The 21,573-nt window shown below is 49.3% G+C and overlaps 1 protein-coding gene across 2 annotated transcripts in view; it reads left to right on the forward strand.

Moving 5' to 3' along the window:
- Mad1l1 (mitotic arrest deficient 1 like 1) overlaps positions 1-21,573 on the forward strand; it is a 299,059-nt gene that overhangs the window by 4,243 nt on the left and 273,243 nt on the right. Inside the window, exons 2-9 of one of the 2 annotated variants that reach the window (XM_042686979.1) lie at positions 716-875; positions 4,397-4,537; positions 7,347-7,526; positions 10,608-10,732; positions 11,359-11,440; positions 12,975-13,105; positions 13,202-13,316; positions 15,260-15,321. In XM_042686979.1, coding sequence (XP_042542913.1) covers positions 726-875; positions 4,397-4,537; positions 7,347-7,526; positions 10,608-10,732; positions 11,359-11,440; positions 12,975-13,105; positions 13,202-13,316; positions 15,260-15,321 — 986 coding nt within the window. In that variant the 5' untranslated portion in view covers positions 716-725. Of the gene's footprint in view, positions 1-712; positions 876-4,396; positions 4,538-7,346; positions 7,527-10,607; positions 10,733-11,358; positions 11,441-12,974; positions 13,106-13,201; positions 13,317-15,259; positions 15,322-21,573 lie in introns of both variants that reach the window. The other variant, XM_042686978.1, reaches the window with a different exon arrangement.

Here is a 21,573-nt window from a genome sequence, read left to right on the forward strand (position 1 = left end):
TAAATTAGGCAGACAGGTTTGCATTTGACTTCAACAACAACAAAAACCCATTAGTCCATTTCTTGTGGAAAGATTCATACTCTATTAACTTTTCTTTGTAGTGGCTACTTGTAGGATATCATACCACTTAAGCTTTAATAACTAATTAGGGTGTCACAAGCAAGGGTTTTTTTTTTTTTTTTGCTTTGGTTACTGTTCTAATTCTGCATCTTGGATTTAGAAGATATTCAGTGTTCATATCATTGACTCCTGAAGTCATTCTGTATACTGGAATTTCCTTAATCTTCATGCTGAGGTTCAGTTTTTGTGAGGCTTGTTGATTGTGGATGTGTAGATACAGGGGTGGTGGACTGGCACTGTTGTTTATGTATAATCACTGCCCTTGTTCTGTTGCTGCCCATTTTGTGTCTTATTCCCAGAGGCCATAAGTTTTGTGGGTGTGTCTGTGAGGGATGTGCCACGGGCTATTGATCATCTCTTTCTGTGGCCTTCTAAGTGTCTGGGGTGCAGGCTGGGCCTTGCACAAGGGCTTGGTGGCACACTTGTATGCCTCATTTCCTCTTGGAAATGGACAGTTCTGGTTCTCTGTAACTCTAGAGAGCATGGTTGTGGGCTTGGAGAGGGCTCTACAGGAGGGGCTTATGCAAAACTCTCCTGTCGGTGACAGTAGATGCATGTGGGAGGTTGGCTCTGACTTTTCTTTGCCTCTCAGAAGGACATTGGACATGGAAGACCAAGGGGAGAATACCACCGTCTTGTCCACCCTGAGGTCTTTGAACAACTTCATTTCTCAGCGAGTGGAAGGAGCGTCTGGCCTGGATATATGCAACACTGCCCCAAGTTCTCTGCAGATGATGTACCAGCAGAGCATGCAGGTAGATACTTGGGTTCAGAGGGCTGGTCAAGGCCTGTAGAGCCTGTTGAGACAGATCAGTATGGCTGAGCCTAGTAGTCAGCTGTTGTCATCTGGGTGTACGCATGTATTTGGGTGATTGTTGGAGGCCATGGCATGTTCTGGACCATCCTTATGAAGGCTGCCTCACCCTGGTGAGCAAGTGCCCTCCTCCTGGTGAGTGAGTGTCCTCCTGGTGAGTGAGTGCCCTTCTCCTGGTGAGTGAATGTCTTCCTCCTGGTGAGTGAGTGCCCTCCTCCTGGTGAGTGAATGTCTTCCTCCTGGTGAATGAATGTCTTCCTCCTGGTGAATGAGTGCCTTCCTCCTGATGAGTGCCCTCCTCCTGCTAAGTGAGTGTCCTCCTCCTGGTGAGTGAGTGCCCTCCTCCTGGTGAGTGAATGTCTTCCTCCTGGTGAATGAATGTCTTCCTCCTGGTGAATGAGTGCCTTCCTCCTGATGAGTGCCCTCCTCCTGCTAAGTGAGTGTCCTCCTCCTGGTGAGTGAGTGCCCTCCTCCTGGTGAGTGAATGTCTTCCTCCTGGTGAATGAATGTCTTCCTCCTGGTGAATGAGTGCCTTCCTCCTGATGAGTGCCCTCCTCCTGCTAAGTGAGTGTCCTCCTCCTGGTGAGTGAGTGCCCTCCTCCTGGTGAGTGAATGTCTTCCTCCTGGTGAGTGAGTGCCCTCCTCCTGTTTAGTGAGTGCCCTCCTCCTGGTGAGTGAGTGCCCTCCTCCTGATGAGTGCCCTCCTCCTGGTGAGTGAGTGTCCTCCTCCTGGTGAGTGAGTGCTTTCCTCCTGGTGAGTGAATGTCTTCCTCCTGGTGAGTGAGTGTCCTCCTCCTGTTGAGTGAGTGCCCTCCTCCTGTTGAGTGAGTGCCCTCCTCCTGTTGAGTGAGTGTCCTCCTCCTGGTGAGCCAGTGTCCTTCTCTTGGTGAGTGAGTGCTTTCCTCCTGGTGAGTGAATGTCTTCCTCTTGGTGAGTGAGTGTCCTCCTCCTGGTGAATGAATGTCCTCCTCCTGATGAGTGCTCAGCATTGTACTCCCACTTATGGACTTGGGAATTCTGATGACAGGCTTGGAGAATCTGGGATCTGAATCACAAGTGGGTCCTCCCCTTTTATGGGTAGGCTATGTTGTAAGCACAGGTGGCCATCAGCATCTGAGAAACCAGGCAGAGAAGAGGGACTGGGTATTTCACTACTTCAGCCTGTGGAGGGCCATTTGTATACTTTGGGGTGAGTTTTGACTGTATAGGTTTATCCTGATTTCAGTCCTGTTTGACTTCAAGTTCTTGGGAATTCTCACTAGTCACAAAGGGGTCAGGCCTCCTCAAGGATTCCAGACTGTGGAGAGTGGTGGGCTCAGCCTCAGTGGGGCTGGGTGCCTGGGCCTGAAGGGAGTGGTGTCCTGGCCTTTTTTGGATATCACTGCACTGACTACTGTACCAAGCCTCTCCGTGGCTTCTCTGCTTGCCTCTTCTCTTTCTGTTGCTCACTCCTCTATGTCCTCTGGAGCTATTCTGCAGGGATGTCCTGAAGCAGATAAGGTAGGGTTTTACCATGATGCTGGTGAGGTTTGTGTTCATCAGCCTGCCAAGTGATGGAGTTAGTGTTTTTAGAACTCCATGTATATACTGCCTTTCTCAGCAAGGACTATCTTGTGAGTGTAGATCTCCTATATTCGTTCCTTTTTGGTGTTAAACACTTTTATGAATGATGCTGGTGATAGGTTATGATTGTTTCTGATTACTGGTAAAATAAGTTGGTAACTTTTATCTTAAAAACACTTACTGATGTAAATACCTGGGGATTTATGGCCTAGCTGTTGAAGTCAGAGGATTCTGGAATCTGACTTGGACTGCATGGTCCTCGCTGCTCATTGTCAAGGGTTTCTTTTTCTTTTTTTCTTTTATTTTTTTTGCCAGTCCTAGGACTTGAATTCAGGGCCTAGGCACTGTCCCTGAGCTTCTTTTGCTCAAGCCTAGTACTTTACCACTTGAGCCACAGCACTTCCGGATAATGGTGAGGTGGGGTTGAGATGAGGTGAATGTAGGAATAAAGAAATATAGATCATACAGAAGTGGAGGGATGGAAGAGATGGCAGTTACTGGTGGGACAGTGTATGTAGCTGGGTGGCACTGACCTAATCCTCAGAGCTCTTTCAAAAGTTGAGACCCAGGCTGGGAAGGTGGCTCAGTGGTAGAGTGCTTGCCTTGCATGCATGAGGTCCTGGGTTCGATTTCTCGGCACCACATAAACAGAAAAAAGCCAGAAGTGGTGGTGTTAGCCTTGAGCTGAAGAGCTGAGGGACAGTGCTCAGGCCCAGAGTTCAAGCCCCATGACTGGCAAAAAAAAAAAAAAAAAGTTGAGACCCTGGTCCCAGTGAATAGCTTAAGTGGTAGAGCACCAGTCTAGCAAGCTCAAGGCCCTGAGTTTAAAACTCCGGTATTAAAAAAAGTTGGGGTCCAGCTGAGTGTAGTGATGCTTACCTGTAATCTAAGTACTTGGGAGGCTGAAGCAGGGGGTGGGGGTTGCAAAATACAGGGTAGCCTGGGCTATAGAGCAAGACCTATCTCAAAAATAAATAAATAAATAAAATAAAAATCCTGAGGGTGGCTGGGTAGCTGAGGAGGGAAGAGGGTACATAGCTCATTACTGCCAAAATGGGGGAACAAATCTGTGTTCTGATATCAAGTAGAAGTTAGATTCATATATAGCAGAAGAGGCAGATGCCATGTAGCTAGGACATGGGTACATTCCAGGTACCCACAGAAATCCAGGTATACTCAGTAGGGAAATGGGCCTCAGGTATCCACCCTGCCAGAGGGTCCTGAGCTCTGGATAGCCAGAGTCCTGGCCCATGATTTTACCAGTGGGTGACCTTGATTGAAGAACCCAGTGGCCTGTGACATCCAGAATTAGTTTGTAACTGAGTGGTGTCTTAGCTTCCAAATTTGTGGTAATTTGTTATATAGCTATAAAAGTCAAGTATACTTTCTATCTTCAAACCTGCTTCAGCATTATCATCTTAAAATCTCACCCTTCCCCTTCCCTTCTCCCTCGCTTGCTAGGCAAGTGCTCTACCCCTTGAGCCCCAGACAGCCCTAGCTTTTTTTCTTTTTTAGTTATTTGTTTGAATAGGGTCTTGCATTTTTGTTTGTACTTTCCTAGACCCTGATCCTCCTATTTATGCTTTCTCCATAGCTAGGATAACAGGTGGGAAATCATTACACTCTGCTCCTTATTGTCTAAGATGAGGCTCTTTTTCCTTTCTTTTTGCTGATCTGAGATCCTGCTTCTCTCTTCATTCTGAGGAGCTAGGATTATTGGTGTGAGCTACAACTCCCAGCTGTCTTAGTCCATTTGAATCTGTCTTGTTCCTTTTGCTCATTGCCTCCTACCCATTTCCTAAGCAGGGACCCAGGCTTTGTACAGGGCCTTGGGGAGAGTGGTACCTGTTTGACGGGGCTACTGAGGATTCTCTTTCTCTTTGGGTACACTGGGCTCAGTTGGAGGAAAAAGCAGAACAGATCCGTTCAAAGACCTACCTCATCCAGATGGAGCGGGAGAAGATGCAGATGGAACTGAGTCACAAGAGGGCGCGAGTGGAGCTGGAGAGGGCAGCCAGCACCAATGCCAGGAACTATGAGGTGGGTTCAGGTGGGACGGGCAAGAACTGTGCAAGGAACTGTGTGTGTAGCATCTGCCAGGCTTCAGAGGTCAGGGCTGGGGATGGGGGAGGAGACCCTTCAGGGACTCTGCCAGGTCTCTCTTCTGAGGCCAGCAATTCTAGGGTAGGGTCTCTAAAGTGGAGATAAACACAAAGGGGAGCTTCTATCTGTGGTGACTGCTCAGTGAGGCTCTAGTGCCAACAGACCTGCCTCTGCTGGGAATTTTGCCAGAATTGGGATGCGGATGTGGGAGGAATACCAGGTGGTGTGAGGATGTATAGCATGCACAGGGCCAATGCTGGGTCCGCTAATGTGGTTTCAGGGCCTCAGCAGAGAACCTATCTGTGTCATTACATTTGCTGTTGGCTTCCCAGCAGCCCTGTGATTCAGGAATGTACTACATGGGAACTTCTGTCTGCTGCACTTTGTTTTTGGTTTTTTGGTTTTTTTTTTTGGGTCCGGTCCTGGGGCCTGAACTCTGGGCCTGGGCGCTGTCCCTCAGCTCTTCAGCTCAAGGCTAGTGCTCTACCACTTGAGCCACAGCGCCGCTTTCGGCTTTTTGCTTTTTGCTTATGTGGTACTGAGGAATCGAACCCAGGGCCTCATGCATGCAAGGCAAGCCCTCTACCACTGAGCCACCTTCTCAGCCCATGTCTGCTGCACTTTGATTAATGGTACTTTGCCAGGAGCCTTGCTAAGTGTGCTCAGTGTGAAAATGCTGCAAGACTCAGGCAGAGCTGGACCAGAGTCTTTCTGGCCTCCCTGCCTCTGAGGATGTCTGTCTGGCCCCTATCTTTCTTTTTTTTTGGTCGCGGGGCTTGAACTCTGGGCCTGGGCGCTGTTCCTGAACTCTTCAGCCCAAGGTAAATGCTCTATTACTTGAGCCACAGCACCACTTCCAGTTTTCTGGTGGTTAATTGGAGATAAGAGTCTAAAGAGCTTTTCTGCCTAGGCTGGCTTTGAACCATGATCCTCAGATCTAAGCCTCCTGAATAGCCAGGATTACAGGTGTGAGCTTCTGGTACCCAGCCTAGTTCTGTTGGGAACAGCTGCTAATGGGTTTGTTTGAGTTTGGGATGCAGATTCCTGGTCACGGTGTGTTGTCTGGGCTCAGTGGGCTGTCTTTGTTAGGAAGGCAGGTGGCAGGTGGTCCTAATGCCACACAGAAGGGTTCTGGGGCCATTTCTCTGTTCAGGGTCCCTTGAGGAAAGGACCTACCTGGCTCTGGGTCTCCAGTGTCCAGCACTAGTTCTAGCTTTGTGGGTGCTTAGAACATTGGAGATTATGAGGGGGTCACTGCATGGTCCTTCCTTGGGGAAGGCCAAGGAACACAGTAGGGTGAATGAGCATGGCCTGTTCTCCCGGGCCCATAGGCATGCTGAATAGGGCTCAGGAACCATCTGGCCATGGGTGGATAGGACAGGTCAAAATAGCAATTAGATGATAAGGCTGTAAGAGACTGCTGAACCCCTTTTCTATGCTTGGGAACATGCAGTACCTGTAGAGACATTGTTCTGGCCATGACTGTCTCTCTCTCCCTCCCTGGATCTCTCCCTGTTTGCCTTAGCTAAGAGCCTCATGCAAGCCGGGCGCTGGTGGCTCACGCCTGTAATCCTAGCTACTCAGGAGGCTGAGATCTGAGGATCACGGTTCAAGGCCAGCCCGGGCAGGAGAGACCGTGAGACTCCTATCTCCAATAAACCACCAGAAAACCGGAAGTGGCACTGTAGCTCAAGTGGTAGAGCGCTCGCCTTGAGCTGAAGAGCTGAGGGATAGCGCCCAGGCCCAGAGTTCAAGCCCCATGACCGACAAAAAAAAAAAAAAAAAAAAAAAAGAGCCTCATGCATTCTAAGCACTGATTATAAACAGTTGTACCCTATGTAGCACGCTTGTTCAGCGAGGATCCACTGGATATGTTGGGGTTGCACTTGCAGTTAATGCTCCCTCGAATCCCTTTGAGGTATGGGTCAGCCTTCCCTCCATGGGGCTGCATTCCTGTATTTTTATTAAACCTTTGGTCAGGCATTGGAGCATCCTGTACATAAGTGACTCTGAGTAAGGCCTTGTACTCTAGGGATAGCTTGTGTGGACAGCTTTCATGGAGGCAGGGAGAGAGCAGCAGTGTTGGGCTTTGGTGACCAACACTCACCCCTGTCTACCCAGGATCCAGCTCCTGCCCTTTGCTCCCTCCCTTCTCTGTGGCTGACAGAGAACCTGTCAGGTCCCCTTTGGATCATGGAGTGAGGAGGTCTGAGCAGAGGTTCTAGTTTTGTCCCCTCCTCACCAGCTTCCCAGGCCTTCGTGGTAGGAGTTGGCTCTTAGGTCTGTGTGATATGGCAGTTGTGTGCCCAGTGTAAAGCAATTGTGTCTGCAGGCCAGTGTCTGTGCCTGTCTTGCTTCAGTTATCTGGTGATTGCAGGAGTGCACTCATTTAAGGATAGCCTCAGTGCATTCAGCAAGATCTGCTGCAGAAGCCCAACTTCTTTCCAAGGCTGGTTTTGAATTTTAGATTTTTCCATGCTCCATTTCCTTCCTGCAAAAATGGTCTCCCCTGTGAGCTGACAGTGTAATGAGAGCATGGTGTGATCCTTGCCAAGTGCCTCCTGGGGACTGGCTCCTTAGAGTGGGACCTATCTTGCTGCTGTGGCAGGAGCACTGGCATGGGCTTCCAAGTCTTGTCCTGGTTCTGCTCTTCTGGGCTAATGGTCTTGAGTGGTCTGGGCTGCCCATGTCCTCATGCCTATTTGCATTTGCACCTCACTCTGGCCAAGTTCTTCCCTGTTCACAGCGTGAGGTGGACCGCAACCAGGAGCTGCTGGCGCGCATTCGGCAGCTTCAGGATCGGGAAGCTGAGGCGGAGGAGAAGATACAGGAGCAGCTGGAGCGTCACAGGCAGTGCAAGCAAAGCCTGGACACTGCCAACAAGCAATTGCGTGAGCAAGAGGACAGCCTGGCTGTAGCCAGTGAGGTGAGTGCAGTCTGGAGGAATGAGGGGCTCAGGACTAGGGCTCTGGGGGTCAACCCTAGGCCTTTAGCTATTTTCCAAGGAAGAAGAATGAATGCGCTCCCAACTCCATGGTGGCACTGAGACATCTTCACTTTAAATTAGACCTCTCACAGTGCACCTGCACTTTTGCTTGGCTGTGATCATAGTGAAAATATTAATTTTCTGTTCTGTGGTTTCTGTTAATACGTTGAGGACCTTTTTGGTCTTCCTAACTAGGAATCTTAATGCCTGGCTGATTCATCTTTTGTCATTTTAAAGTGTGTGTTTGTTTTTTTTATTGTGAAAATATTATACAGAGGGGTTACAATTACATGAGCAAGGTAATGAGTACATTTTTTTTTTTTTTTTTTTTTTGGGTCCGGTCATGGGGTCTGAACTCTGGGCCTGGGCACTGTCCCTCAGCTCTTCAGCTCAAGGCTAGTGCTCTACCACTTGAGCCACAGTGCCACTTCTGGCTTTTTTCTTTTTGCTTATGTGGTGCTGAGGAATCGAACTCAGGGCCTCAGGCATGCAAGGCAAGCGCTCTACCACTGAGCCACCTTCCCAGCCCAATGAGTACATTTTTTATCAAGCATTGTTGCCTTCTTTGTTTCCACTTCCCATTTCATTCCATCCTCCCCCCCCTCCCCTCCGTTTCTTGTATTCACTTGGTGTGCATGGTAGATAGCTTCTTGTGGGCAGCCTATTTGCTTCTGTTGCATTGTTTTGTGGGGACTGACCCTCCAGTAGGGTGACAGGACCTGGCAAGGTTCTCTCTTGCTTTTGCTGCCAGGTGCTGGGTTGTGCTGACAGCTGCTTTAGAACTTCTGGTGTCACAACAGCCTTGACTGTCATAGATGGCCCTAAGTTCCAGAAACATGGTTTTCTTTATTTCCCAGAAGATAATGAGCAAGTGGGTGCATCTGGATTTGCATTTCTTTGATTACCAGCAAGTTTTGTTAGCATCTCCAGCATCAGAGAATGCCTTTGAACCAGGGTGTGTGTGAGCTGTAGTCCAGGGGAAAGCTTCTCTTTGTCTCCGTGTTTTTATACACCTGAATGTTGGTACTCATGGGAACTAGACCCCCCCCCCCCCCCCCCCGACCTTCCCTGTCTGTTTTGTGTGGTATTGAAGATCACAGGTGCCAAGAGGAGACAGATGAGCACCACTGGGGGAGGGCTGGGCTATATTGCATCATTGGTATTCTGTCTCCATGCACTTTCTCCACTTGATAGACTCAGAGCAGGCTGCAGGTTATTTTTGCCTCCACAGCGCTGGGAGCATGTTAAGGTTGTTCCTGCATCTGTCTTCTGAAGGAGTGTTGTCAGGAGAGGAGGCGTGATCGGCTTTCAGAGAAGTTGGCTCCTGCTTTGCACTGGCTGGGGTGGGCTGTGGGTCCCAGACCCCAGGTGCTGCTCTGTGCTGGAGGGTAGGGGGAGCCTTGTATACCTTTAAGGAACCGGGGGGGGGGGGGGGGTGTGGTGGTGAATCCTCAGAGAAGCCCCTGTGGTCATTCAGTCCTGAATCAAAGCCTGCCCATGGCTGCGTTGTCCTGTTACCCCACTTATAGCTCTCCCCACTATGAAGCTGTCTCAGTCCTCCCTGAAACTGTCCCCCATTGACACTGTCCTTCATCATAGTGCTCAGTGCCCGCTTGTGTTTCTGAATCCTTGTTGGACATGATTTAATACCTCCATTCTCTGAGGGCTAGGTTGATGTACACTATTATGACAGAGTGAACTGTATAGGTTTGAGGGGGTAGGGCACTTCTGTGTGCTTTCCCTAGAGGGTGTGGGGAAACACTGCTGCTGTGTTCTAATGAGTTGTCAAGGATAGGGAATGAATACTGTGGTCTTTTTGCAGAGGGTGCTGAGACACCCTGGCCCAGGCCACCCAGAATCACTGTGATGTGGTTGCTGGGTCCAGCCTCTTGCCCTCTGTGTTCATGTTCTGTGTAGCTGATGTCGGGCCTCATTTACATGCTTTCTTATACAGCTATGCTGGCCATTCTCATTGCCCCGGCCAGCATATTCTTCCCTGAGGTGTTGCAGGGACCATTGCCCAGAGAGGTGCCTCAGAGTGAAAGGTGGTGTTTGCTTCAGGTGGACTCACAGTTTGTCCTGAAAGCTGCTAGATGGGTAGCTGCTGTGAGACCACCCTCCTTTTTTTTTTGGTTGGTCTTGGGGCTTGAACTCTGGGCCTGGGCACTGTTCCTGAACTCTTCAGCTCAAGGCTACTTCTTTACCACTTGAGCCACAGTACCACTTCTGGTTTTCTGAGTGGTTTTGGAGATAAGAGTCTCAGGGAGTTTCCTGCCTGGGCTGGCTTTGAACCACAATCCTTAGCTCTCAGCCTCTTGAGTAGCTAGGATTACAGGCGTGACCCACTGGCACCCGGCTCCACCCTCCTTTTGAGTCTACTGTTTCCCCAGTAGCTTCTGGCCCAGCTTGCCAGCTTGGGAGTTCTGTCCCCAAGGCTGCCTTTCAGCTCTCCAGTCGGGATAGCTTTCATAGCCTGGAGGACAGCCTCAGTGTCCTGTGTCCAAGAGGGGAATTTGCTGCCCTGATACTCAGGATCATGTCCTCACAAACTGTTGGAACACAGCACAGGGCTGGTCAGAGATAGAGAGTTGCAGGCACAGGATATGATGGTGAGAGACAAGGTGTTGAGAAAAGATAGAGGTGGGTACTTGGTGTGCAAGGATGCTGGGTGCTGGGCACAGGGCACCAGGCCTGGTGGCCACCAGGCTTCAGGTTAGGTCTGTTCTGGCCAGAGGCAGCTTTTGCTCCAGAGCCTCTCAGTGGGACCAGCTTTCCTGAGGCCTATGGTTGTCCCCACATCTATCAGCCTGTGGCAGACAAGGCCCAGGCTGGGAGCCTTCCCAGGGAGTTGGATTTGTCTAGCTGGCACCAACTCCCTGGGAGAAGGGGTTTTGTCTCTACCTTCAGGTAGCAAAAGGGGAGGTAATTGTCTTTTCCTGTTGGTTTTTGCTTCCCTGTGGAAGCTGTACCTGCAGACTGGTCTTAATAGGTGGCCTGATGCTGATGTTCCTCTATTTTCAGACCATCAGTGCATTGAAGGGGCGAGTCTCGGAGATGCAGTGGAATGTGATGGACCAGGAGGTGCAGGTGAAACGCTTGGAGTCTGAGAAGCAGGAGCTGAAGGAGCAGCTGGACTTGAAGCACAGGTGAAGGGCCTAGGGCCCTGAACTTCCCTAGGCTTCAATGCTGTCCTCATTTACAGATTGTAGGAGGGACCCACATTGAAGTCTCTGAAGCCAGGACAATGAGTGTCAGAGCAGGATAGCATCTTAAACATTCCTGAGCTGGAACTGGAGCTCCTTCCTTCCCTCCTTCCTGAGGGGTGTGACTTCTTGGAATGGGATGCTAGAGAAGGATCCTGATCAGCTGGATTTGGAGCAACATAAAACATTTCCTATGGATTCAGTGTCATTGGCTGGGGAAGACATTCAGGGGCAGAGAACAAACCAAATACGGCATGGACATGTGGCATGTGGAAGGCCATGTGTTCTCCCTGAAATGCTTTCCCTGACCCTAAGGAGCATTCTGTCCTTGGGGGAGAGGAGTGGGCAGGCCCCAGTGGGCCCCTGCTGTCTACAGCCATACTGGAGTGCACAAGCTCATCCACTGTCCCATCCAGATCGAGGATACTAAAGCTACAGTGCTGGCATAGGGTCTGGTCCCAGACTGGCATTCATTCCCCTGAAGCAGGCAGGTGTGGTCCATGCTAAGGGGCTTAGGCAGAAAGGCATTGTGGGCTCTCTTTGCATGTGATGTACTCTTCTTTGAATAGACAATGGCAAGAAGCAAACCAGAAGATCCAGGAACTGCAGGCCTGCCAAGAAACGAGAGCAGACCTTGAGCAGAAGGTTAAGGTGGGTTGCTTGCATCAGCCTGAATGGGCATCCTGCAGAAAGCTGGTGGTTTTGCTCTTCTGCTGCTCTAGGCCTTTCTTAGCTAGGAGTGTACTCTGTGGAATGTGATGACATTAGTGCATTGTCCTTATGTCTACGCTGGCCAGCGAGCCCACAGAAAATGCTCTGGGAGTCTCACATTTTGGTGATGGAGACCTCCTGGAAACCTGAGGGGCAAGTGGCCGTCAAAGATGATATGCAGTAGTAAACCACTGCAGTCCTGTCCAGAGTTCAACTGCCAAAGCACATCAGAGCTGTGTCTCCAAGCCAGGCCATCTGGCCTTCATGGCAGGCTGTGCTGCTTTGCTGGACCGATGGTGCCTTTAGATCCTTCCTGTGGCTTCTGTTGCCTATAGAAGAGCATTTTGTGGGAGATCTGACAAGTCCCAGGCCTGTGAGCTTTACTCCTGTTGTCTTTGGTTGCTGGTTTATCCCCTCTCACTTTGCCTTCTTTGCCATCTTCTCGCTGGCCCTTATCTCTCCCTCTGTAGCCCTTGGCCCACTTCAGAATTTGCATGTACAGCCAGGATGGTCCTCTGTGTCACTTTGTTCTCTTGACTTGACCTGCGCAGAGGTGGCTGCATTGGGCTTGGGATTGGCCAACTGACTTGGCTTGTTTTAGTTTTCTATTCATCCTGTTCAGTGACTTGTCACTCAATGCAAGCACCCTCTTGTCGAGTCCCATAGTGACAGATCCAGCAAAGGAAAGCTTATCCTTGCAGCTGTGTGGATGTGTTGCTTGTGCAGCAGTAGGAGGCTTCAGTGACAAGGAGAGTGTCTTGGATGACAGGCTGCTCCTGCTCTTGCAGAACTGAGGGCTGAACAGTGGTGCCAAGGACATGGCTTCTCCTGTGTGGTAGACAGGGCTGCTCTAGAAGTGGATAATGAAGATGCTGCCCAGTGGCATACTTGGTACAGACAGGAAAGGCTTCCCAGAGGAGGGCCTGTGTGTGAAACCTGAACCAGAAGGTCCCTGGGGTCCTGGGACAAGTTAGCATAAGACTGTTACAGCTTCCATGACTTCCTGCCTTCCTGCCTTCCTTCTTTCCTTTCTTTGTGGTGGTAGTGGGGTTGTAGTACAGGGTTTCACAGTTGCTAAGCAGATAATCCATTCCTTTTTGGGGAGGGTGTGTTAAGCAAATAATCCATTCCTCTTTGGTGCGTGCGTGCGTGCGTGCGTGCGTGCGTGCGTGCGTGCGTGCGTGTGTGCGTGCGTGCGTGTGTGTGTGTGTGTGTGTTGATACTGGGGCTTGAACTCAAGGCCTGTTGCTCTTAGTTAGCTTTTTATGCTCAAGGCTGGGTATGCTATCACTGGAGCCACACCTCCATTTCTGATTTTTTGCTGGTAAACTTGACATCTCTGGGATTTGTTGGCCCTGGCTGGCTTCAAATTGCAATCCTTAGATCTTAGTGTCCTATCTTCTGCACTGGCAGAGGTGATTTTCATGTGTCTTGGTGCTCACTGTCTCCTGTCCCTTCTGCCTGACTCTTACAGGACCTGGAGCAGAAGCTGTGCCTGCAGGAGCAGGATGCAGCCGTTGTGAGGAACATGAAGTCTGAACTACTGAGGTTGCCCAGGGTGGAGCGAGAGCTGAAGCGACTCCAGGAGGAGAACACTCACCTGCGGTAAGGAGTCTGATGTGGCTGCACTGCCTCCAGCTCCTTGGTGCCCTGGGTTCCCCCTTAATGTGTGGCTGTTGGAATGACTTGCCGGTCCTGCAGGGAGATGAAGGAGACCAACGGACTCCTCTCAGAGGAGCTGGAAGGGCTTCAGAGGAAGCTGGGCCGCCAGGAAAAGCTGCAGGAAGCTCTGGTTGACTTGGAACTGGAAAAGGAGGTGAGGGTCAAGTGGGTAAGCTTTGCCTATGGGGCTGCCTTCAGCCCTGACCCATACCCTGGGCATCTTGGTCATACCCAAAAAGCTGCTCAAATATGGCTGGTGCTTGTGCTGGCGAATGTGAGGCTGCATGCACTTGCCTCTTGGCTGGGTTGGGGCCCAGGGATGATCTTGGGTTATCTGGGTGGGCTGGGTGGCCTCAGGGAGGTGGGGTGGAGGACCTGCTTCAGCCGTTGCCAAAGGTGAAGACAGAGGAAGGGGCCCTGAGCCAAGGGATGTGGATGCCTCTAGCTGTTGGAAAGCAGCTGAGTTTCCAGAAAGATCATAGCCAAGCTGGTATCTTGTGTTTAGCCCAGTGAGACCCAGTTTGGTTTCTCAAGTTCAGCAGTAAAAGACTGATTTATTGAGGCTGCTGAATATGTGTGGTTGACCAGCAGCAGCAGAGACTTGGCTCAGATGACACATTAGGAAAGAAAGGCTCCTGGCACCTGTGAGAGAGACGTGGTGGACACTGCTGCGTTTCTTCTCCCTACTTCTGCTGGCACTTGGCTGGTGCTGAGTGGATAGATGCCCATGCTGGCAGCAATGGGAAGTTGTGTTGTGGGCATTGAAGAAAGTGAGGGTCAGAGAAGCCCCCCCCTCCCCCGCCTGTATACAGCAGGTTTGGTCTACATTAGACTTTCAGCTTTAGCCTGGGGTCTCCTGCCTTTCCCACTGCTTCTCCTGATCACTCCTGCTGTCCTTGCCTGCTGTGCCCAAGATGTACCAGGCCACTGTTCATTAATTCAGTCCCAGACTGGAGGAACACTAGTGTCTGTTCACTACTTTGGCCCTTGGCATCTGTCCCCACCTCACTGTTAATTCCTGAGCTGCTCCCATTTGGAGGATTGGGAATCTATGAGTCTTTCTCCTTTCAGGACAGCTGAAGACTTGTGGGGACCAAAAAGCCTGTGACCACTTTTTGTGCTGTGGCCAATCCTTCAGGGGATGGATCTCTCTTGGTGGGTTTCTCTTGGAATGTAGCCTGCCAGGATGGTTCTACACCAAATACCTTTCTGTTTCTCTGCACACAATATTGTTTGTTTTGAAATAGATTTTTAACAATTTTGAGCTCTAAAGTCACTGTCCAAAGTCCTGCAGGAATGCTTGTTGGCTGTGTGACATGGGCCAGTCCCTTATCCAATCTGTTCTGTCTGCACTGTGAGTAGTAGTAATAGCTTCGACTCACACTAAGTGCTCAGATCAGGCCTGCTGGGTAGCGATGTAACAGCACTGACTTTGGGAAGTTACTCACCTGGAACCTAATGGCTCAAAGAGCGTTCCAGAAGTTTGAGAAGAACTGATCGCAGTCCTGTGCTGTAATTCCCAGGGAGTGATAGGAGGCTGGTCTAGTGCATATGGTCTTCATGTTCTGCTTCAGTTCCAGAAGAACAGTGAGAATTGGCTTTCTGGGGTTCAGGCCAGCGTGTACAAGCATGTGGGCAATGCTGCCCCTTTCCTGGTCCTCTAGGTTTGCTGATCCTAGCTTGCAGTGGGGGTGGGGGAAATTTGGCTCTGGGATCAAGTCCATCTGACTCGAACTTGGCATCCAAGAGACAGCTGGAAGATGGAGTGCAATGGATCCTCAGGGCTCAGGACTGGGTCTGCATTGAGGGCACAGACTCCTACAGAGCCATTGTATCCTGGTGGTCCTGGTAGCTTATGTGAATCTGTAAGGCCAGGAAGGAGTGAGGCTGAACCATGCTGTGGAACTTTAGCAGCTCAGACCAGCAAAAGACTGCTTTGAAGCAGACTTGGAACCTTCATGAGTCTGGGCTCAGGCAGGGGCAGAATGGCCTCAAAGATCAGGAAACTTGGCATTGCCATTGTCATTGTCAGTTTTACATGATGATGGTTGTTTGGTCAGTGGTGAAGGGGGGACATAGCTGTTGTTGTCTTTTCAGAAGCTGCTGGTAAAGCTGCAGAGCTGGGAGAGATTGGACCAGACCATGGGCTTGAACCTCAGGTATGTTGGCTGCTGCCCCCACCCCAGCCCTCTGGCAGACAGCTTCTACTGTGATTCTGCCTCTGGCAGGCAGCCTCAGCTCCTCACTTGGAGTCCTTTTCTCTCTGTGAATGGGGGCGGGAGCTTTTGTTCCATACTACCCAGGTTTAACCTGGTGTTTTGACAGCAGGAGGGAAATGGAGCTGAGTGATTCAGTCTTGTTCAAGTCTTAATAACACCTTTGTTGAAACTATAGCAGAGGGGAGCCAGTGTCTGTCCTATACTGTTATAAGATTGTATGTGTGTTGAGAAAAGTAATTGCTTTTGGAGATAGTCATTCCTTTCAGGTGATGGTAATCACTAGAGATGAACTGAGATTTAGGACTAAGGAATCCCATAATGGTGGAGGATTCTTGTTCCACTCTGGCCCCTGTAGCAGCCTGTGTTGCTGATTGGCAGCAGGTAGGTGGAGGGATGCAGAGTGGGCTGTAGGTTGGAGCTGTTGTGTGGCCTGCCCCAAAGCACAAAACAGGGGTTATATTTTCATTACCTATCTCTTCTGTCCACTGCTCTGTTCTTTTGGGGAACACTGCTTATCTTCTCTAGCATAGGCTCTGCCTGCCCTTCCACTGTGACCTGCAGACTGACCCCTGTGTTCCAGGTCTCAGGGAGGTGGAGGGCTGATGAGCCATTGAGCGTGGGCACAGGCCTATAGCATTTGTTTTGTTTACTCAGGATTTAAGATTTAGAGCCTCCTGGTTATCTTTCCTGTTGTTCTGGGAAATGAGGCCAGGATTGAGACTTTCTTACAGGGCTGAGCTGTCCTTAATTACAGTGTTCATCACTGGCTCAGAAAGCTGCCACCTTCCCATAGCAGTGTGGCTTCAGTTCTCTGTCACTTGACAATACCTCTTCATTTACTTTTTGCCTTGAGAGGTCACAGGGTGCAGTTTTTTTGTTCTCCTTTGAATTCTACCTGCAGAACTAAAGCTCCTGGAGGCTGGCCTACCAGGCTGATGCTGGGTGTTTCCTTCTCTTCTCTGTGAGAGTTAACTACCCACAAGTGTCCCTGATGCTCCTGGCGCTGCTCTGGTTTGGCCAGAAACCTCTGGGCCTTGTTTCTTATGAGGAAGATCACAGGCTTTTGTGCCTGTCTGGACCAGCCATCAACACTGGTGTGCTGGTATGCCCAATGTCTGCCACATGGCACTGTGTGTCAGACACTAGGAGCTATCATTCTAGCCAGAGTAACATAGGTTTCCATAGCCAGCTGGAACTTCGATTTTCTCCTTGAGCCCTTTGCAGCTATTTCTATGCCTGAGGGCCTGTTGTAAGCGCGGCTGATCTGTAGGTAGCCCTGTGCATCATATTTTGTGTTCTCCCCACTGTCTAGGTCCAGGTCCTGAGTAGGACTGCCTGTGTCCCTTCTAGGACTGAGCAGAATAGAGGAGCTAGATTTTGTGTTGCTCTTTGTCTTCATTGAGGGAAGTGGATCTGCTAAGTTCTGGTGGCTCTTGCCTATAATCAGAGCAGCTCAGGAGACTGAGATCAGAGGATCTCAGAGGATTGTGGTTTCAAGCCAGTCAGGGCAAGAGACTCCATCTACAATTAAACAGCAGAAATGCTGGTACGGTCACCCAAGAAAAGTATATGGCTTCCCCCTCAAGTGGAGAGACCCCAAGATGTCAAGAATCTCTCAAGGTGATAGACCTTCCCCAGGTGAAGAGACACCCCTCCCTCAGGTGGCTGCCTTGCTCCTGTGGCCAAGGAGCATAGTGTTGTTCCTGTCTCGGGCTGTGCCTAGCCAGCAGGATCACATCCTGTTCTTAAGGGATGTTTATGATCTGACTTGGCTTTCTGGGAGGCTGAGGGCGCAAAACCTGTTCTGGCCCTTGTCTCCTGAAACACCCTGGAAGTGGATTTTGTTTGGGGAAAGTTCTTGTACTTCACCTGTTGTACTGCAGTTCTGTGGGCCCATGTGGAGACCTAGTATCTTAGAAGCCCCAGTGCTGCCTGCCAATCTCCTTGTGCAGCCCCACACATGTCCAAATTGTCCTCCAGCTAGCCTTGACTTCAGGAGGCTTGGGCTGCACACAAGTAGGATGCAGATATAAATTTGGTCTCTCATAAGTATCATGTTGAGCTTGAGGGGCTGCCAGGGCATGTGCATAGCATGTGTGAGGCCCTGAGTTCAGATCATATGTGCCTCTTGTCACAGCATCAAGAAGAGGAATAAAAAGGTCTCAACTTGGGGCTGGGAAGGTGGCTCAGTGGTAGAGCACTTGCCTTGCATGCTTGAGGCCCTGGGTTTGATTCCTTAGTACCACATAAGCAAAAAGAAAAAAGCCGGAAGTGGTGCTGTGGCTCAAGTGGTAGAGCGCTAGCCTTGAGCTGAAGAGCTGAGAGACAGCGCCCAGGCCCAGAGTTCAGGCCCCACTACCGGACCCAAAAAAAAAAAAAAAAAAAAAAAAAAAAGGTCTCAACTTTAAGATAGGCATGGTGGCTTACCTATAGTCCCAGCTACTTAGAAAGCTGAGGCAGGAGGATTGCTTGAGCCCAGAAATTCCATGCCAGTCTAGGTAACTTACCTACCAACAAAACAAAATGTCTCCATCAAAACAAACAAAAAAAATCAAGCCCAGACTTCATAAGTTGGGAGAAAATGATTTCTTTACATTTTTATTTTTTGGTCTGAGACTAGGTCTCGAACTTGGTTTCTGATGCTATCCATCATTGGCTAGCGCTCTACCAACTGAACCATGCTTTCAATCCTAAAGTTTCTTTCCTCTTCTTTATTTTCTTGGGAGTGGAAGATGAGCAGTGTTAAGGCAGCTGTTGGACCTTTCTGTGCCTAATGAGATTGAATGTGGTGCTGGAATGGGTGGGAGGAATGTAGGAGCTGAGGAGTTGGGCCCCCTGCTGTGTCCCAGAAGGAGGAGTTGCACATTAACACACTGGCAAGTCATGAATAGGTATGTATGACTGCCACTTTAGGGACCCATTCTGAAAGCTGCTTGGAAGTAGATGCATGAATGGCCTAGGAGTGTGGCCTTGGTATGTATAATTTTGGACCAGTACTAGAGCTTGAACTCAGGACTTGGGCACTGTTCCTTAGCTTTTTAGCTCAAGGTGAAAGCTCTACCACTTGAGCCACAGCTCCACGTCTGGTTTTCTGGTAGTTAATTGGAGATAAAAGCCTCACGGACTTTCTACCAGTCTGGTTTCTAACTGCAATCCTCAGATCTCAGCCTCCTGAGTAGCTAGGATTACAGGTATGAGCCACTGGCATGCAGTCACTTCCCCCTTTTAAATTATGATTTAGTGGTTGTACAAAGGAGCTACTTAAAATTCCATATATCAGGTTATGACAACAGTGCTTCCTGGTCAGTGTCACCATTCCCTGCATTTTCCCCCTCCTGTCCCTGTTCTCAGGTTTTCCTTTTTTTTTTTTTTTTAGTGTGTGTGTGTGTGTGTGAGGGTTGGTCATGGGGCTTGAACTCTGGGCCTGTCCCTCAGCTCTACCACTTGAGCCATAGTACCACTTCCTACTTCCAGCTTTCTAGTGGTTAATTGGAATTAAGAGTCTTATGGACTTAACTGTCCAGGCTGGCTTTGAGCTTCGATCCTCAGATAGTGCCTTGATCTTTTTTTTTCACTTTTAAAAATTACTTTTTTATTGTCTTTAATAGTACAAAAGGATTACAATTCAATATATAAGTTTATATGTAGGCCTTGCCATCATTTGGGACAGTGTGACCCAGCACTATGGGTTCTGAATGTGGATACCACTAGGTGGCGCTGCCCCCTTTGTGATCTGGCTTTCTTCAGGAAGTATTGTGGACACTCTTTGCATGCATTAGTCTGCCCCACTGCTTTGTGTAACAGACTTCCAGCTAACTCCAGGAGTCCGGCTGACTAGAGTGTGAGTGGTCCTAGTCCCAGAGTCTGCCTGCTTTTGGCCAGCACGTAGCTACTTTGGCCTGTTCCCACCCCCTCTGTAAGGAGCCTTGTCCTCTAGGTCCAAAGGTAGGTCCTTACAGTGTGGTTTTAGCTTCCCTCGAATTCTCAGAATTCTGTGTCTTTAGCTCTAGGTTAGGAACAGCGTTCTGGCCAGCGTGACATTGGTCATCTTCACAATTATTTCTTTTTTTTGGTGTTGGTTGTGGGGCCTGAACTCTGGGCCTGGGCGCTGTCCCTCAGCTCTCCAGCTCAAGGCTAGCGCTCTACCACTTGAGCCACAGCGCCACTTCCGGCTTTTTTTCTTTTTCCTTATGTGGTGCAGAGGAATCAAACCCAGGGCCTCATGCATGCAAGGCAAGAGCTCTACCACTGAGCTACCTTCCCAGCCCCGCAGGGGTTGTTTTTGAGCTACAATCCTCAGATCTCCGCCTCCTAATTAGTTGGAATTACAGGTGTGAGCCACCAGCACCCCGCCAGAAGGTATTTATAAAATGTACTGTAACAAAGCCGGGCACTGGTGGCTCACGCTTGTAATCCTAGCTACTCAGGAGGCTGAGATCTGAGGATCATGGTTCAAAGCCAGCCTGGGCAGGAAAGGCTGTGAGACTTATCTCCAATAAACCACCAGAAAACCGGAAGTGGCGCTGTAGCTCAGGTGGTAGAGCACTCGCCTTGAGCTGAAGAGCTGAGGGACAGAGCCCAAGCCCAGAGTTCAAGCCCCATGACCGACAAAAAAAAAAAAATGTACTGTAACAGTGAATTTATGACTGATTGCTGCCCTGACACTGGGGGTGAGGTGAGATGAAGGTGTTTGTTCTCACCAGCCTATTTATGCTGTACTGAGCATCCTCACGTGTAGTCAGGTAAGGGAAAGAAGGTCAGGACAGACTAGTTAGAAGAGGTAAAACTGTCTCTATTTAGAGATGAGATAATTATTTGGGAACTCCCCAGGTATCAATAAAAAGCTAGTTGGACTAATTAACTAGGTTAAGTTAACAGAGTCACAGGACCCAGGGATAATGTACAAAAATAGATTGTATTTTCATATACTAGCAGTGAACTGCTGGGAGAACATTCAGTTTACAATAGCATCAAAACCATGAAATACTTAGGGATAAATTTAACAAATGTGTTTGAGATTTGTGCCCTGAGAACCATAAGATGCAGCTGACAGTAATTACTGATGACCTAATAATGTAGGAAAAGGGAGAGAGACTGGAAGAGGAGAAAATAAACTCTTTCCCCTCTGCTCCTCACTGCTCACCCAGCACTGCACCCTGACACCAGATGCGAGTTTTCACACAGCAAGCATTTCTGTAACTGACACCAGCTGGGTGTCCTACAATTTAGTTCAGACACTGTCTACTAGAGTGTCAGACCCCACAGGTTATGGGCTCAGACCCAAAAGATGTGTCCCCTATGCATGTAACTGCTTACTCTGAGGCAGTGTTCCCAGAATCCTCTCCTGTTGTTGACTCATTGGTGTGGCTCACAGAATTCAGGGCCTGGCCTTTTTGTCATGAAGAATTTCATAGCAAATAACAGATAGATGAAGAGGTGCATGGGGCAAGGGTGTGCCTGAGGCTGTGGAGTTGCTTGGCCTTTGTAGGCACCATCCTTCAGGAAACTAGAGCTCTGAGTGCTCTGAACCCCATCTTTTTGGGGTAAACTGTGGCTTTATCAGGTTATGTGATCAACACTGCTTTGGCTCCTCTGTTTCTCACTGTGAAAAGCTCCAACCTTTTGATCCTGCCTTTTGCTTTTTGGGGACCATCCCTATCCTAAAGCTTCCAGGGGCTGCCACTCAGCAGCCAGCTCAGCAGTGCACAGTAGTACACATCACTGGAGATGTCAGGGGTTGCAGACCAGATCTGCCTCACGGAATCACAAGGTACTACATTCATATATTAGAATGTTCAGTGCTGTCAAGGTGGCATTTTAATAGTGTCAAAGTCTTAGCAGGCTTCTTGGGATAGAAATTAACAAATTTAATTTTTATTTCTATGGATAGAACCTGGAATAGGCTGGATTATTTTGAAAAGGAACAAGTTGGAGAGCTTATACTGGCCAGGTTCAAGAAATACTACAAAGTGCTTGGGACAGAGAGTTGTTGGTGTTAAGGACAGACAGGTAAATCGATAAAACAGAATGGAAAGTTCAGAAGTAATTGAAGAATATAGTGTCCATTGATTTTTTTTTTTTTTTTTATCAAAAGTGTCGAGGTAATTCAATAAGAGATGATCACTCCAAATGGTGGTACAACACAGGACATTTGTTGGAAGGGGATGAGCTTGAACTGCAGACTACATATCA

This window comes from Dipodomys spectabilis, unplaced genomic scaffold, assembly GCF_019054845.1.
Source record: "Dipodomys spectabilis isolate Male_0828 unplaced genomic scaffold, ASM1905484v1 ptg000098l, whole genome shotgun sequence".
Lineage (NCBI taxonomy): Eukaryota > Metazoa > Chordata > Mammalia > Rodentia > Heteromyidae > Dipodomys > Dipodomys spectabilis.